This window comes from Mytilus edulis, chromosome 8, assembly GCF_963676685.1.
Source record: "Mytilus edulis chromosome 8, xbMytEdul2.2, whole genome shotgun sequence".
NCBI lineage: Eukaryota > Metazoa > Mollusca > Bivalvia > Mytilida > Mytilidae > Mytilus > Mytilus edulis.
This window is the reverse complement of record NC_092351.1, coordinates 27,319,218-27,335,465: the sequence shown is the minus strand read 5'-3', so window position 1 is coordinate 27,335,465 and position 16,248 is coordinate 27,319,218. Positions and strand designations below refer to the sequence as shown.

Genomic DNA, 16,248 nt, shown 5'->3' with positions numbered 1-16,248 from the left:
GTGTTACATCAGCATAGGCAAATCCAGGCCCCCCCTCCCCCTCCCTTTTCATGGGAAAAATTTGGTTGATTATATAAGGAATCACTGAAGCATGACTGGAGCCCCCCCCCCCCCCCCCCCACCCCCCCCCCCCCCCCCCCCCCCCCCCCCCCCCCCCCCCCTTACGAAAAGTTTTGGATCCACCACTGATCAGATATAGAAAATTAGTATGTTGAAAAAGATATATTGAATTTGTTTGTTTTTGTCGAGCCTTCGACTTTAGTCAAAGAAGCAAGACTAAGCGATCCTACATTTCGTCGGCGGCGGCGTCCACAAATCTGTGGTTAAAGTTTTTGAAATTTTAATAACTTTAATTCTTAATAATACTGGATTTCTACCAAACATGGACAGAAGCTTGTTTATGATCGTAGGAGAGTATCTAGAAGTTAATTTTGTAAAAATAAAATTCCATTTTTTCCGTATTTTACTTATAAATGGACTTAGTTTTTCTGCGGGGGAACATTACATTCACTCTGTGATTAAACTACTGGGCCAAGTTCATTATAGATAGAGATAATTGTAAGCAGCAAGACTGTTTAGTAAAGTAAGATGTACAAACACATCACAATCACCAAAACACAATTTTGTCATGAATCCATCTGCTTCCTTTGTTTAATATTCACATAGACCAAGGTGAGCGACACAGGCTCTTTAGAGCCTCTAGTTTTTGTTGAGCCTGCGATTTACAGCAAAGGTAAGGGAGACACTGGGTTCCGCGGAACCCTTATAAATTTTTTGTTTTGTTATTTACATTATTTTCTTATCTGACTTTAAAGCTACTAAAAATTATATGACATATTATCAGTAAAGTTACTGAAAAGAAAAGTTTTAAAATTTTGCAGTAAAATTGTAATCTTTTTTTTATAGGTGATGAAAATAAGAAACAGCTACTTGATTTAAATGCAATAGAGGCTTTACTTCCACTCTTACAAAGTGAAGATAGAATTGTTAGAAGGAATGCTTGTATGGCTGTCAGTGTTATGACAGCACATCGTAAGTACATTGTTTTAAAAATTTAAAAATAATTCAGCCATTGTACATAAAAGAATTTGACATGGACAATAAATAAAAAAAGACACTTTTTACTGGATTCATTACATGTTGCAATGTGACATCAAAACTCTAGTTGATTCGAGACTCTTGATGAACAAAACAAATATTACATTAAACCTTAAAATAGTAAGTCACTGAAATAACCTGAACACAGTCCAAAAGTGATTTATTTTTCATCCATCTATTCTATATTGGTGTCTTGAGCATTCATGTACAGACTTTGTAAATTCAACAATGGAATATATAAAGTTGTTTATTTCTTGTATAGATGTAAAGTCAGGTTATATACAGTTCTAGTTATATGGTTAAAAACTGAAACGTTTTACTCATTTATTAAAACACTTATAATGCTTTTGTAAAACTTCAGCTGAAGTAAGGAAAAAGTTGAGAAAGAACGAAGAAGCCATACCTGCTATGATAACATTGTTAGCACCCGAAGGTTTGTATTATATTAGTTCTGTCATCTTTAATATTGTATATTTTGGTGCAACCTTATTTCACAGACTTACAAAAATAAACAGATTGATATATGTTTTTATGTACCGGTGTTTGAATTCTGTAATAAGATTGTTTTTAAAAGTGAAATAGTCATGCACCACCTTTCAACGCCTTAATTGTCTACATGCTTATTGTTTAAGAATTTACATGTTATAACAACACATCAATTCTTACATTCTTGGAATTTTGAAATTCCTTGTCCCCATAAAGCCTTGAATTGAGAATCTGCCATTTGAAAGTTTATCACTATTTGCATTTACATCCATCATTTGTACAATCTTTTGTTTCACTTATGATATCTTTGTTTGCAGACATATTCCAGCTTGCATTGTTATCAATTTTGTTTATTTTCATTTTAAAAACTTAGACAGCTGCATGTGGAACATATTCAGATGATTGAGTTTTCACTAAGATGTTAGTGCTTTCAAGTCAAAGATTCTTACAAGCTTTTAAATCCTTTTCAGTCTTACTTGTTGATAATTTAGCTTTAGAATAACAAAATTTACAATTTAAGTAACACGCTGAAGACCTGTATGTATTTGACTGATTGGGCTTTGTCTTTACACTTGTATTGGAGTTGACGTGTAAACATATTTTTGTAAAAAAAAATTATTTAAGATATGTTTTTTACCATGTTTCATTATTATTATTTTTTTTCAGAGGACACTGTTGTACATGAGTTCTGTGCCCTTGGTTTATCACAGATGGCCATAGAGTTCAGCAGTAAAGCAGTGATATTTGAGAATAACGGAATAGAACCATTGGTGAAATGTCTGAGCTCATCCGACCCCTGATGTACAGAAAAATGCTATTGAAACTTTGGCACAACTACTTCTGGTATGCTTTTGTGGTATTAAACTGAGTTTTTGGTTCAAAATGGTGCCACCACCTGATACTTTATTGATAATGGCAACTAAACATAATATCTTAATGGAAACTCTTTTCTTTAAACTTAAATAATTACTTGTTAACACCATATACAGGTATAATTTATAATTGACAGATTTGTAGGTTAAATGCGTTGTAAAATGTTCAAGGAATCGGAATAAGAAATGTTTGCTTTATCCATTATCTAATGCAGGGAAAGTTGTTCTCCTTTTTCAGATTATTTTTTTTTCAGTTCATAAAATATCAATTATATTTTTGTTTTTGACAGGACTACCAGACAAGGGCAGCAATCAAAGATGCTGATGGATTATCTCCCATGTTAGAATTACTAAAGTCAGAGTTTTCCATAATACAGAAGTTAGCTTTACTGGCATTAGACAGGGCATCACAAGATGGTAATACAATCATATATATATAATGCTTACTGGCATTAGACAGGGCATCACAAGATGGTAATACAATCATATATATATATAATGCTTACTGGCATTAGACAGGGCATCACAAGATGGTAATACAATCATATATATATAATGGTACCTTTTCTGATTATTTCAATCCACAAAAAGGGAGGCTAAATGTAAAGTGCCACACGACATATACCACACAGTATATACTCCTAACACAAATAACCTACGTACCAAACAAATTTGACTTATTATGTATAAAGAACAGATTGGCTCATTTTTGTGCACCAGTAGATAGGTTTCAATATTAGCAACGTGTCTGTATTGAGCACATGCACCTGACAGGTTTCATTTGACCTTTACCTCATTTAAGAGTTTGCCTTCCTTTAAAATGTATCTTTATTGCAGCAGCTATATAATATTGCTCAATTTGTACCTGCCTTGAATATGAACAAACTTACTGCATGAGGTGTAGTACCCAATGTGAACAATTAGAAATTTGCTCTAAAGCATTGTCATTGAAATATTGAATAAATTGTAGAAGAGTATATTTAGACCTTTTTATATCAGATTGATACACATTTTGATTATTTGGTTTTTTTTTTATTAAAAGGTGGTTTGTGTTTTCTTAATTATAAATACTAGAAGATTATAGCATGTTATATATATACATGTTAGCTAAAAAACACATAAATTAGTGTGAAGCCTTTGAAAGCTGAAAATATATTTAATCTTGATGTTTGATATTTTTATTAATTTTCCTGGTTTTCATCTTATCTCAAACTTCAAAGTCTCCATTCTTTTGAAAAACTTTTACTTTTATAACAAGCCACATTATTTTGTCCTTATCATACTTTTCTTGTGAAAATATGGTAAAGCGATTTTTAAAGATAAAGTGTTTATTATATAACTGTGATGTAAAAGTAATTAGTTCTGAAGACTTCTGGTATAATTACCAAACCAATGAGGCAGTTTTAAACCTCAGACAACATTTGTAAATTATTAAGCATATGATTTTCTCTCAAAACATTCCCTCATTATAGTAGTTGGAACATTAAACTTTGGGAGTTTCACTTTTTATTTTGTTTTTAGCTGATTGAATTATGTAATAATTGTATTGTTATTTCTTGTCAGTTTCGAGTATGACTTTTACAGATAGTATTATGTCTCAGTGCATATAACCTTGTCTCCTACAAACAATATATACATTCAAAATTATAGGAATAATCTTAACCAAGTGTTCTGTACTTTACATTAATTTTTAAAATGTTAAATACATACATGTATACTAATGTATATTTATCCTGTAAAAGTCTTGTTTTAAGAATTAAAAAAAAGCTTGTAAGATTTTCAGGTAGAACAGAAGTGGCAAAAGTTGGCAAAATTGTAGTATTAAGGTAGATGGGGTGTCTAAATTATAATCCATAGAATCTTTTAATAATTTGCCAAAATGTAGTTCATATCCTGCTTGTTTAAAAACATTAATAAAAAGAATGGGTCACCGGACTTATTTTCACGCTACAGGTTGTTCAAAATTGTCAAGATTTTGTATAGATTATGCATGGAAAACCCATTTTTCCGCCATAAAACGCAAACCACACCATAGAATTTTGAGATAAAATATGAGAAGATAGCTTCAATATTATGCTTTCAGATAAGAAAAAGAAAAAATGGGGTCACCGATTTCGTTTTCTTGCTACATGTAAAAATGGGTAAATTCCTAACACATTCTATTGTAAAAGTAACACTATCTGGATTATCTGCCCTTGCATTTGAGTTGCCTCCCCTTATTTGACAAAGTTGGAAAAAAATGAATCAAACAAAAGAATTCCTATTTTTGTAAAATACAATCAAAAATATGATCAAACATGGCATTTTCTATATTACAATGAAAATTCTTACACATGAATTACCTACTACTATAAAAATTTGCACTTTTCATCAAAGATCTAGACCTTGTTTTCTAGTATTTCAAAATCCAAGATGGAGGAAGACACCCTATCTACCTTAAATTAAAACTTCTTGCTCAGGTGTAACTGGTTGTATTTTGAAAAAAAAATCTCATAAAAATAAAGTGGTCTTAGTATACATTCAGTTTCAATATATATGTCATTTTACTACAATGCTTTTTTTTAAAGTAAACATGGTTAGAAGCATTAAACTTTCTTGTCTTAATGGAAATTTTATTGTGCTTGCTAAGCTTTCTAAATAATGCACATTAATATTGGGTTTTTTTAAGTGTCAATTCTTCAATCCATTAATTTTTCTGTTTTTATGGATAGGACCAGTTTTGTTCAAAATTTAATGTATACTAAATGACCAAGTTTGACTTGTTTTAAAGAACAAAATCCTCATGAAAATTTAAAACCATAGAATCCAGAGAGCAGATCATTACATCTGATAAAAGACTAATAATGTTATTAAATTTCTCTAGAATGTATAAACTCCTAGTCATACACCCTTAATAAACGTGAAGGAAAGTAAAACATCATAATTGTAGGGGGCACCTGTTATGTAGATATAATAAATCAAATGGACTCAAAAAAATATATCATAGCCTAAACTGAATCATAATGCAACTTCTAATTTACCAATATCATTAAAACCTTAATTCTCAAATTCATAAAGATTACAATCTAAAGATGCCCATTTTGTTTAACAATGATGGTCTATATTCAAGCCATGCAATCATTATTAGATGTGTTATGAAATTATATTTGAAAAATGTTAATGTGAGATGGATCTCATAAATATTTTAACTGGCTTTTATAGAGATCCTCCTTTTATCTGTTTAGAGAATAGAGAAGGCAATTTGTTATTTACAACCCTCCATGCTGTAATAAGGTCCATTAAGATAAAGATGGGGATATATGTAGCAATATATCAAACTTAATTCATATTCACAAGATTTTTAGGACTTAAAATATTGTAATTTTGAACATTAATAAGTAAGCCAGTGATTTATCAAAAAGATACAATTCACAACTATTTTTATATGTAATTCTGCAAAGGAAATAGTTTTGTCAAATTAACCAATACAGTATATCATTTACATAAATATTTTTTTATAATAAGTTTTGTAAAGGGATTGTCTAACACAATTTTAGGGGTGTACAAGATATATCATAGAGACAATAAAAAAGTTGTAGGTAGAAAAAAAAGACAATTCATGGCAAAAAAACATGACTGAAAGATAACAAAAGTTAACATAGACAACACACAGACAACTCAATACTGAGCAATATCAATGAACTCTACCTTTAACTTTAGGAAAATTTGCACGTTTCCATAGAATTTGTTAAACTTTAGAAAATTGGTAAAATTTTAGGAAATAGGATTATTCCTTAGAATTTTGTACGTTTACCCGGCAAATAACTAGATTATCACCAAAATTAGATCTCAGACTTGATGGGTAAACATTATAAGTTATCTGTGTTGTTTAGTCACAAGTATATTATCATACATTGTAATCAAAGATAACATTAAAACTTACATTTCCTCAAATTCTAATATAAATTGAAAAATGTGAAAACAGTGTAAATGTCTGATTCAATTACTTTAGCAGTTCCCTTTGCATTATTTACATTTACATAACTGGTGTGGCATTTTAACTGTGATGTTATGCAACATTTCTTCACAGAGTTTTTGTCACTTATGTATATTTTATTATTTACTATGATGTCATTTTCAGCTGTTTAATAAGGAAAAAGAATTGATATGCATTTATATGTTGCAGTACAAATCAGAATTTTCAATATCTATAAATTCTGATTTGTACTAGTATTTTGGATAAATAATAAAAATGTGATCTATCATTGTAAACAATACTGCTGATGAAAGTTATGTAGGGAATAGGGAACAATGTACAATCTAAATTAAACCATTGTCCAGTCGAGATACATGACCTGACAAAGGCACAGTTTTGTTTAATTCAACTTCTTCAACTCACATCTTAGGGAGTTAATAAACTTTTAAAAGTTAATCATCCTCCAATCAAAGTATAAGATAAAATATTTTCAACTTAACTTTCATACAAAAAACATTGAAATGGCATCAATCTGATTTGAATCAAAAAATTATTTATTTGATATTCATAATTGATAGACATAGACATTGTTGTTTCTTTTTGCAGCTGACAACCGAGGTGCTCTGAGAGAATTAGAAGCTATGTCTAAACTGGTAGATTTTGTAGCCCATCCTGAATGGAATGACTTACATGTCATGGCTGTAATGGTTCTAGCCAACCTGTTAGAAGACCATGAAAGCTTAGAGGTGGGATTTTTTAATTAGAAGTTTGTTTAACTAGCATATAATTTAGTAATGAAAAATGAATATGATATGGTAAAAATCCAAGGTTATTTTCTTTTGGGCTTTTTTTTCAAATAAAAATCTATATAGGACCCAGGAAAGGCAGTTCAAAATCTCAACTAAAAGTGGGTGTTCTTAAATTGCCTATTAATATGGCAATTTTTCAAAGTACCTTCACTTTTTGATAGAACAACCCTTAGCTCAAAGAGTTAAATTTATTTTAATGGAATCAAAATTAGTATATATTGGTATAGCAATGCTAAAGTGCATGTATTAGAAACTTGGTCTAGTTTCAAATGCAGTTCTAATGATTAGATAATAGCCTGTTCTAAATGTTGTTAATATCAAGTTAATAGAAATTGTTTGATCTACGACCTTAAAATAAACAAACAATAAATTCTTGTAGTTCAAAACTTTAGTGTGAAGAAGATTGATGATTTGATCATTTCTTTGCACTTATAAATTTCCTTTTCATAAAAACGAAAAAGTTTATAATTTCTTTGCACTCTAAAATTTCATTTTCATAAAAATTAACATGTTGTAAACTCTCATGTTTAAAGATTTCTACAAGGGCATCAAGATGTATATTTTTTATTTTTAAAGTTGCACCGAAATATTATAGTAGATGAAGATACCGGAAACACATCCGTCCTCCTTAATTTTAGGTTTTATCTTTGAAAATTATGATAAATGATTGACATTATCTGCTTTGCTGTCAAGAAGTAATATATAATTAATACTGAAGACTGAATTTGAAAAAAATGAACTGTATAAACTGGATAATTTAAATTGGTTTAAATATATCAGAACTATTAAAATGTACCAATATATAGTGTTAACATCACTAGTTTGAAATGATGTCATAGCCTCATATCAACCAGGTTCGGTTCCTGTCTTACTCATCATGCTTTATCTCTTTTACATTGAATTGTTTAAAAAAAAAAAAAAAAAAAAAAACCTTCAGATATTGATACCTTTATAGTTGTAGATTGAGGTCACAGGTCACAATACAGGTTCTGATAAGGTTATATTTTTGTACTTTATTAACCATAAATTGACTAAACAATATCTTAAATAGAATTTATGACACTTGAGGATTGAGATAGTCCGTGTGTTTACAATACGTTAATTCTTACATGTTAGATACGATGGAGACATTATTATCAGATATTGTTTTATTGTGAATAGCTCATCAAACAAACTGTTTAAATTTGTCCAGGGTATCTCCCCTGTTTGTTGTATGGTCTGACCAGAGATAAAAGGGATCAAATACACATAGTAGAAGGGTCTCTATGTTATGGCAGGTCCTTCATTCAGTTTTATTGCTTTTTATGTCTCTTCACCAAACTTTTCTAGTCAGAAAGTCTTCATAGTATGTACCATTACAATTTTGAATAGGTTTGTTATCTCTCAGTTATAATATATCTGACAAATTTAAAATCCAATTATTTGTTTGAAGCACCATAATTTGGATATAATAAATTTTTAGTTGAAATTGTCCTAGAAATTTTAGAGAAAAGATATTTTGTTTTTACAGTTAGTAAAAGAGACCGGCACACTGAAGAGACTAGTTGCTCTGATAACAGATCAACCTCCACCAGAGGAGGAGGCCAAGGGTGGAGGAGGAAAGGGAGGAAAGGCAGAGAAAGGAGGGTCAAGGGCAGCTAAAAAGAGTGCCAAAGATGGTAGGCTTCATCATGAGTTATGTCTAAGAGATTTGCCCTAACTTAACATGAAAATTCAATATTGTATTGTTAAAAGCTTTTCTATATGTATATATAAACAAGGCAAATGTTGGCATGTCTGTCACCATTGTATGTCCATTTTGTTGCAATGTATGAGTATGCATGATTTTATTAACACCCCATGAGTTTATAAATGTATAAATTGTCTAATTACTGCAAGCTGCTTTGCATGTATAAAATTTTGTTTTGCTAAATGAAACTGTTGATTTGAAAATGAATTTGCTTGTTTTTTCATGTTCCTGCTACAATATACATTTTATTCAGCTGCATATTGACATAACTATTGAAGTGAGAATAAAATGAGAAGATGGTGTCCATCGTTTAACCTTCATTTTGATATCTAATGCAATATTTGATATTTGTTTAATGCATTAAGATAAGTAAATAATCAAGCCAAATGTTTTATCATACCATTGGATCAACTGCACACTCAGAAATTGCATTATGGCATTAAGAAGCATAACTGGAATGATAAAGAGATATGGCAGTCTCAGTAATATAAAAACCTTGTTTACAAGTTTTCAAAGAAATATCAAATTTTCATGTAGCCAGTATTCGTCAAAAGCACTAAATTACAATTTGTTCTAAATCCTAGAAAATTGATATCCGTGAAAATAAATGAATTCACAGTATATAAAGAAAAGAAGGACTTGCTTTGAATGTTTGCAAGCCAGTTATGATAGCAATATTTTAACAAATATTTATATTTGACTTTAGGGGGTAAAACTAGCAGAGGTAAACAAAGTACCCTAGTCTTTTATATGCAGGAAACAGCACCATGCTTATATACTTTATATATATATATATCAATATGCCTTCAACACCAGTAGAAAACAGTCTTTACTTTCATTCACCTTAACTACAAACATAGGGTATCTTTTAACATGAAACCTGGAGAGATAATATGTTGTTGTTATATTTGTGACATAGAACAAATGCAGAAATAAAATTTATTTGATTGAAAATTGAATTGTGCTTTACAATAGTTTGCTAATTTAATTTTTGTTAGTGTCAGGTTGATAATGATATGACATCTTTTACAAATTTATGTATTCTTTAAAAAAGGACAATCAAAAAGGAAAGCAACGAATCAAATTTTACAAAATATTATTATGAGTTATTTCCCTTGAACTTTGTTTTGCTGTTGCCTTGTGTATGGAGAGTTAACATGGGTTTGGTATCTGATCCTTTTTATATTTTCTTAAATGAACAAAACATAAATTCTTTATACATATTCAGTGTAAACCATTCTTGTTTTAACAATAACAAAGCCAAATATATAAGGTTTCTATATAAATCTTTTGCATTAACTTTTATTTACATATTTTTTATTATCTTTTAATGCACAAAAATTCTTTAATTTATTTTCTCTACGACTTTTTCATCTAATGTTATATTTCATTTTTCTTTAAATTATTGCACTTCAGTTTTGTTGAATTTTCATGCACCACTTTTCTTTATTTATATTTACTCTCAGTATCTATCTAATTTAAATTTAATTGGCATCATTAATTCATTATTTTTATTGAATATTTCAACTTTGCCCTCTTTCAGCAGAAAGAGTTCAATCAAATCTTGCTTCTAGTTAGGACCAAATAACAGCATTTAACAAATTTGCATATTTAGTTTTTAGCAGATAATATCACCATATCAATTGACAAAATCAGAAATAACAGCTTAAGCTGGGATATATTGATTAAAATGATTTTGCATATTTGGTCTGAACTGGCATTTTTCACACTTTTTGTTAAAAGATAAATGTGTTTGGTGGCTATTTGCATAGTGGCTCTTGGCAAGCGTTTGTTTTTTGGCCAGCACACTTTATTTTGCTGGAATTTTATAGTTGCACAATTTTGATCACATTTATGCATTTGCTAATAATGTATCGGTATTTTATGGCTTTAAATTTTAAATGAAGAGCTCACAATAAACTGTTCAGGTCTTTTTCTGGTCACATTTTCTTAGCAAATATGAAATTTCATTTGATGCTGCAACTGAAGACATAAAAAATAAAAAAAGGTCCCAATCCCTTTGTAAAAATATAAGCATTGGTTTTCTCATCTGTAATTAATAGTATATTGAAACAATGTTTTTAATACTATCGTATTTCCATAATGATAGGCTTATCAAGGTGTCCTTTTTGTCTTTGGCTATGAAAGATATAAAAGGATAAACCCTGATACTGACTGTATTTTTTTTCAGGTAAAAAGTCCTCAGAAGAAAAAGAGGAATCTGTACCAGGAGAGGCCATCATACCTACTCTACCTGATGTTAAAATGTGTGCAGCTAAAGCTATAGCTAGATCAGCCAGAAGTGGTAAGTTTTCTTACACCTAAACTTACTATGCAACAAGAAATTCTACATGATTTAGAGTCAGTTTCCTAATGCATGTAGAGTAAGAGTTTGGTTGGCTTGCCTATCTTGCTTCTTTTGTTTGTATTAACATTGCCCATGTATTGTTATTGAGATTGACATTTGATAAACAATATAAATAGGTGAAGTTAAACTTGTATACTTTATACTTAAATTTGATTGCACATTATCAAATAATCAAATTTACTTTATCTAAAGGTTTAACTCTGCCTATTTATATTGTTTGCAGATGTCAATATTAATTACAATTCTTGAGCAAACATTAATATAATCAAAGCAAGCACGGCAACTCTGTTGCATTAGGAAATTGACTCTAAAATTAGTCAAATTGAAACTACTTGAAGTGAAACCAAAACAGTAAAAACCATTAGAAAAAAATATGGATGTCCAAACTATAGAAACAACTAAAAAGTGTCTTAACTTTCCTAAATTGTTCCTACTCTTATCACTGCTTAATGTAAACATTTTGTTTTTAGCTGAAAACAGAAAGATTCTACATGAACAAGAAGCAGAGAAAATGTTGATCCACTTATTGGCTCATGAGTCTACAGAAGTTCAAACAGCTGCAGCTCAGGCTCTGGGTATTATGTCAGAGAATCTTCTGACTAAAGACTCAATACGAGAGTGGGGTAAGTAAGATTGGATGGGCAATGATGCATCCTGAAAAATAGCTTTGTTACAAATTGTTTTTTAGTTATCTCCATTTAAGTGGATACTGTGCACTCCATAGAATTTATTATCTCCATTGAACAAAGGTAAAAGAGCTTAGCAGTTCATCTGTGAATCACCTGCATGATCAGTAGAAGAGTTTGTCCTTTTAAAGAAGGGACGCTAGGGATTAGAACCAATGATAGGCTTGATATGTTGTCCATTTATTTAGCATAGATAGTTTTATTAACTTTACGGAATGAAACGAAACAAAAATCTGATGAGAACATTTGATTCATATTATCTCACCAAGCTATTTGACATAAAGAATATGCATCAATTTTCCGTTTTATTTTTCAGAGGGTGTTCAGCCTTTGGTGAAGTTACTGAATTCAGACAATGGTGATGTTAAAGAAGCAGCTTCTTTGGCACTAGCTAATCTGACTGCCAACAACAGTACTAATTGTCAGTAAGTAGTGGATGCATGTCATGTTCGTGTTTCATGGAGAATACATCAGCAGCCTTAATATTAGTCAGCATGAAACAAATTGTAAAATCCCATCCACTACAAATAAAGATCTACACATTATAATTATCACAATAGTTTCATATGATACCCACTTAGCATGAATTTCTTCATTCCACCTTTCTTTACCTGTATAGAAAGGGATAACTGAGTACATATTCTGGACCTTGATAATGTAAGATGTAACATGATAGATATTTTCAAATCTTCCACTTTCTTTATGATACTCGTTGAACATTGATGTTTTTTTGTCGAGCCTGCAACTTTTGTCACAGAAAGCTCGACATTTCGACCTCTTTTTCATGGTTCATCGATCAATGTTAAGTTTTCTTGGTTAATGTTGAGTTTATGTGACAGTTGTAATAAAGCTTTATATTTAGGACTATCAACATAATATCAATGATCAGTAAAGAAGACGAGACATTTCAGCATGTGCACTCTTGTTATTGTATTTTTTGGTTACATGTATACAGGAATGATCAATATTTTCTACAATGTTGAGAAGTACTGTACAAGTTATTTTTTTTATCTGCCAGACAGTCACTTCTTATTTGACAACACATTGAATTTTTATTTTACCCATAGAGCTCAAAACGCTTGACAATTTTTAATGATGAGTTGAGGCTGAATTTGTGTGATATAATTAAAGCTAACCCCTTCCTCTTATTGAAGGTTTTAAATATTCATTACTTTACTTTACTATTTGTGTTTAAGTGATATCAGTAACTTTGGTGGAATTGATGCCTTAATCCATACATTAGCTGATGCTAGAGAGGAGGCCGTAGCCAATGCTGCATGCTGCCTGACTAACATGGCCACTGAGGAAGCTTTGAGGAGTGATGCTCAGAACAAACATATTGTAGTCAAACTTATAGAGCCTTTAAAATCAAAGTGAGTATCAGTTAAAATGCTCAGAAAAAACATATTGTAGTCAAACTTATAGAGCCTTTAAAATCTAAGTCAAAAGGCTCAGAACAAAAATATTGTAGTCAAACTTATAGAGCCTTTAAAATCTAAGTCAAAAGGCTCAGAACAAAAATATTGTAGTCAAACTTATAGAGCCTTTAAAATCAAAATGAGTATCAATCAAAAGGCTCAGAACAAACATATTGTAGTCAAACTTATAGAGCCTTTAAAATCAAAGTGAGTATCAGTTAAAATGCTCAGAAAAAACATATTGTAGTCAAACTTATAGAGCCTTTAAAATCAAAGTGAGTATCAGTTAAAATGCTCAGAAAAAACATATTGTAGTCAAACTTATAGAGCCTTTAAAATCAAAGTGAGTATCAGTTAAAATGCTCAGAAAAAACATATTGTAGTCAAACTTATAGAGCCTTTAAAATCTAAGTGAGTATCAGTCAAAAGGCTCAGAACAAACATATTGTAGTCAAACTTATAGAGCCTTTAAAATCAAAGTGAGTATCAGTTAAAATGCTCAGAAAAAACATATTGTAGTCAAACTTATAGAGCCTTTAAAATCAAAGTGAGTATCAGTCACAAGGCTCTGAACAAAAATGTTGTAGTCAAACTTATAGAGCCTTTAAAATCAAAGTGAGTATAAGTCAATAGACTCAGAACAAAAATAATGTAGTCAAACTTATAGAGCCTTTAAAATCAAAGTGAGGATCAGTCAAAAAGCTCAGAACAAACATATTGTAGTCAAACTTATAGAGCCTTTAAAATCTAAGTGAGTATCAGTCAAAAGGCTCTGAACAAAAATATTGTAGTCAAACTTATAGAGCCTTTAAAATCAAAGTGAGGATCAGTCAAAAAGCTCAGAACAAACATATTGTAGTCAAACTTATAGAGCCTTTAAAATCAAAGTGAGGATCAGTCAAAAAGCTCAGAACAAAAATATTGAAGTCAAACTTATAGAGCCTTTAAAATCTAAGTGAGTATCAGTCAAAAGGCTCTGAACAAAAATATTGAAGTCAAACTTATAGAGCCTTTAAAATCTAAGTGAGTATTAGTCAAAAGGCTCAGAACAAAAATATTGTTATCAAACTTAAATGCCTAAGAAATCAAACTGAGAATCAGTCATAAGGCTCAGTGCATGAACATTGTAGTGAACTTTTAAAAAGAACATGAATACAATAGACAAACTTACGGAGCCTCAAAACGTGGCTTAGATTAAAAATTGTTTCTAGTTTTATGCCATACAAACATAATAAGTTTTAGATAGAAAGTAGAAAGGTGTTAGACAGATATGGTATCAGCATAAAACATAGATAATGAAGAAAATAATCAAAATGATCATGTGGAAGTGTTTTACACTTGATGACCACAGTCAAAAATTAATTTTTGTATAAACATGGCCTCTCCTTTTAAAAAGTTATCAATGTTTGGAACATGTTGTTCAGGATATGTATATTTTCTAATTTTAGGAATACAAATGTACAGTCGAAATGTTCTTTAGCAGTAGCAGCTTTTGTATGTGATGTTGACTCCAGATCTGATGTAAGTGTCATGAGAGAATATGTGTACGTTGGTTTGCAGCTTCTGGAAGAATAGTTTTGAATACTATGATTGTTATCCGAGTCAGAAAGCAACCAATCATAATACTAGATTTGGTGTATCAAGGACTACTTTTGTACCAGGGAGGACTTAGTCAAAACTTATAAAAAAAGATTTTGAAAGATTCATTCCAGGAGGGTTTTTATTAAACAAAAAGCAAAGTTTTTATAGTATTAAAATTTAGTTGTCAGAATAGTGTATTATTTACTGTTATTTCATGTGAGTTTGTGAGAGTGTGAAAGCATACAAACTACACTATTACTATAAAAACAGGACTATTTATGATAAAATGTTTTATAATGCATTATGACAGACAGGATTTTAACTTTTGAATCATGCCATATATAAAATGGAAACCACTTGAACATAGTTATATCAAATCAAAATCAAAACAAGATTACTTTTTCAAAGCTGCATTGATGCAGTTTGGTAAATCGTAATACATAATAGTCTAAAGAGAGATAACTTTGTTTTTTGTAGAATATTTTTGAATCATAATGTCTTTTTTTTCCAGTTCAGAAATAATGGCGGTATTGAGTATTTAATAACATTGTTACATTCTGGAAATGATGAAGTCAGGAGGAATTCTTCTTGGGCCATTGCTGTTTGTGCTGTAGATGAACAGACTGCTTCAGAAGTCTGCAAGTTAGGGTAAGTAAGGATCAAGAAAGATTAACAAGAAATTACTTTTGTCACAATTTTACAATTGCTTAAGTTCAGATTTAAAAAAATAATTCTTTAAATGTTTTTACAAAATTTACTGTGCTTCTCCCTTCATTGTGGAAGATCATTGATTATAAACGCAGAACATTGATTAGAAACGCAGAACATTGACTATTAACTCAGAGACATCAAGGGTGCACATAATTTCTTAGGCCCTGAATTCAAATGTTATCATTAAATTATTCTATGTAAATAGTTATTGATAAGATTATCCCTTAATGTGACTATACATTTTATTAATGAACTTTTACCCACTTTGAGGTGCACCAATATAGCGGTGACAATACAAACTAAAAAAGACGATTCCATAAGCAAATTAAGCACTCATGTAGACCTGTTTTTGGTAGTTTTGATTATAACGATATGAAAGGTGAATAATGCATTCTATACCAGGGCTTCCAAAACGGTCATATATTCCGGTCATTTGTATAATGTCCGGTAAAAGTCCGGCTTGGCAAAGCATGAAACGGTCATATACTTTTTAGTTTCCAATGCTTTTTCGGTCATTTTTACATAATTCACGATC

General features: G+C 30.4%; 2 protein-coding genes across 6 annotated transcripts in view; both read left to right on the top strand.

Annotated features, from left to right (window-relative positions):
• The window catches only part of LOC139485244 (armadillo repeat-containing protein 3-like), a 32,562-nt gene that overhangs the window by 6,819 nt on the left and 9,495 nt on the right, over positions 1 to 16,248 (top strand). For 3 of the 5 annotated variants that reach the window (XM_071269544.1, XM_071269541.1, XM_071269540.1), the window contains exons 7-16: positions 2,747 to 2,873; positions 7,018 to 7,157; positions 8,731 to 8,878; positions 9,656 to 9,673; positions 11,141 to 11,254; positions 11,788 to 11,940; positions 12,320 to 12,428; positions 13,200 to 13,376; positions 14,870 to 14,942; positions 15,514 to 15,650. In XM_071269544.1, the coding sequence (XP_071125645.1) occupies positions 2,747 to 2,873; positions 7,018 to 7,157; positions 8,731 to 8,878; positions 9,656 to 9,673; positions 11,141 to 11,254; positions 11,788 to 11,940; positions 12,320 to 12,428; positions 13,200 to 13,376; positions 14,870 to 14,942; positions 15,514 to 15,650 (1,196 nt within the window). The remainder of the gene's footprint in view (positions 1 to 2,746; positions 2,874 to 7,017; positions 7,158 to 8,730; positions 8,879 to 9,655; positions 9,674 to 11,140; positions 11,255 to 11,787; positions 11,941 to 12,319; positions 12,429 to 13,199; positions 13,377 to 14,869; positions 14,943 to 15,513; positions 15,651 to 16,248) is intronic. The other 2 variants (XM_071269545.1, XM_071269542.1) reach the window with 1 other exon arrangement.
• LOC139485245 (armadillo repeat-containing protein 3-like) lies at positions 901 to 2,422 on the top strand. The gene is made up of 3 exons (XM_071269546.1): positions 901 to 1,032; positions 1,460 to 1,531; positions 2,251 to 2,422. Exons 1-3 carry the CDS (start codon positions 1,005 to 1,007, stop codon positions 2,382 to 2,384), a joined length of 234 nt encoding a protein of 77 aa, XP_071125647.1. The 5' UTR covers positions 901 to 1,004; the 3' UTR covers positions 2,385 to 2,422.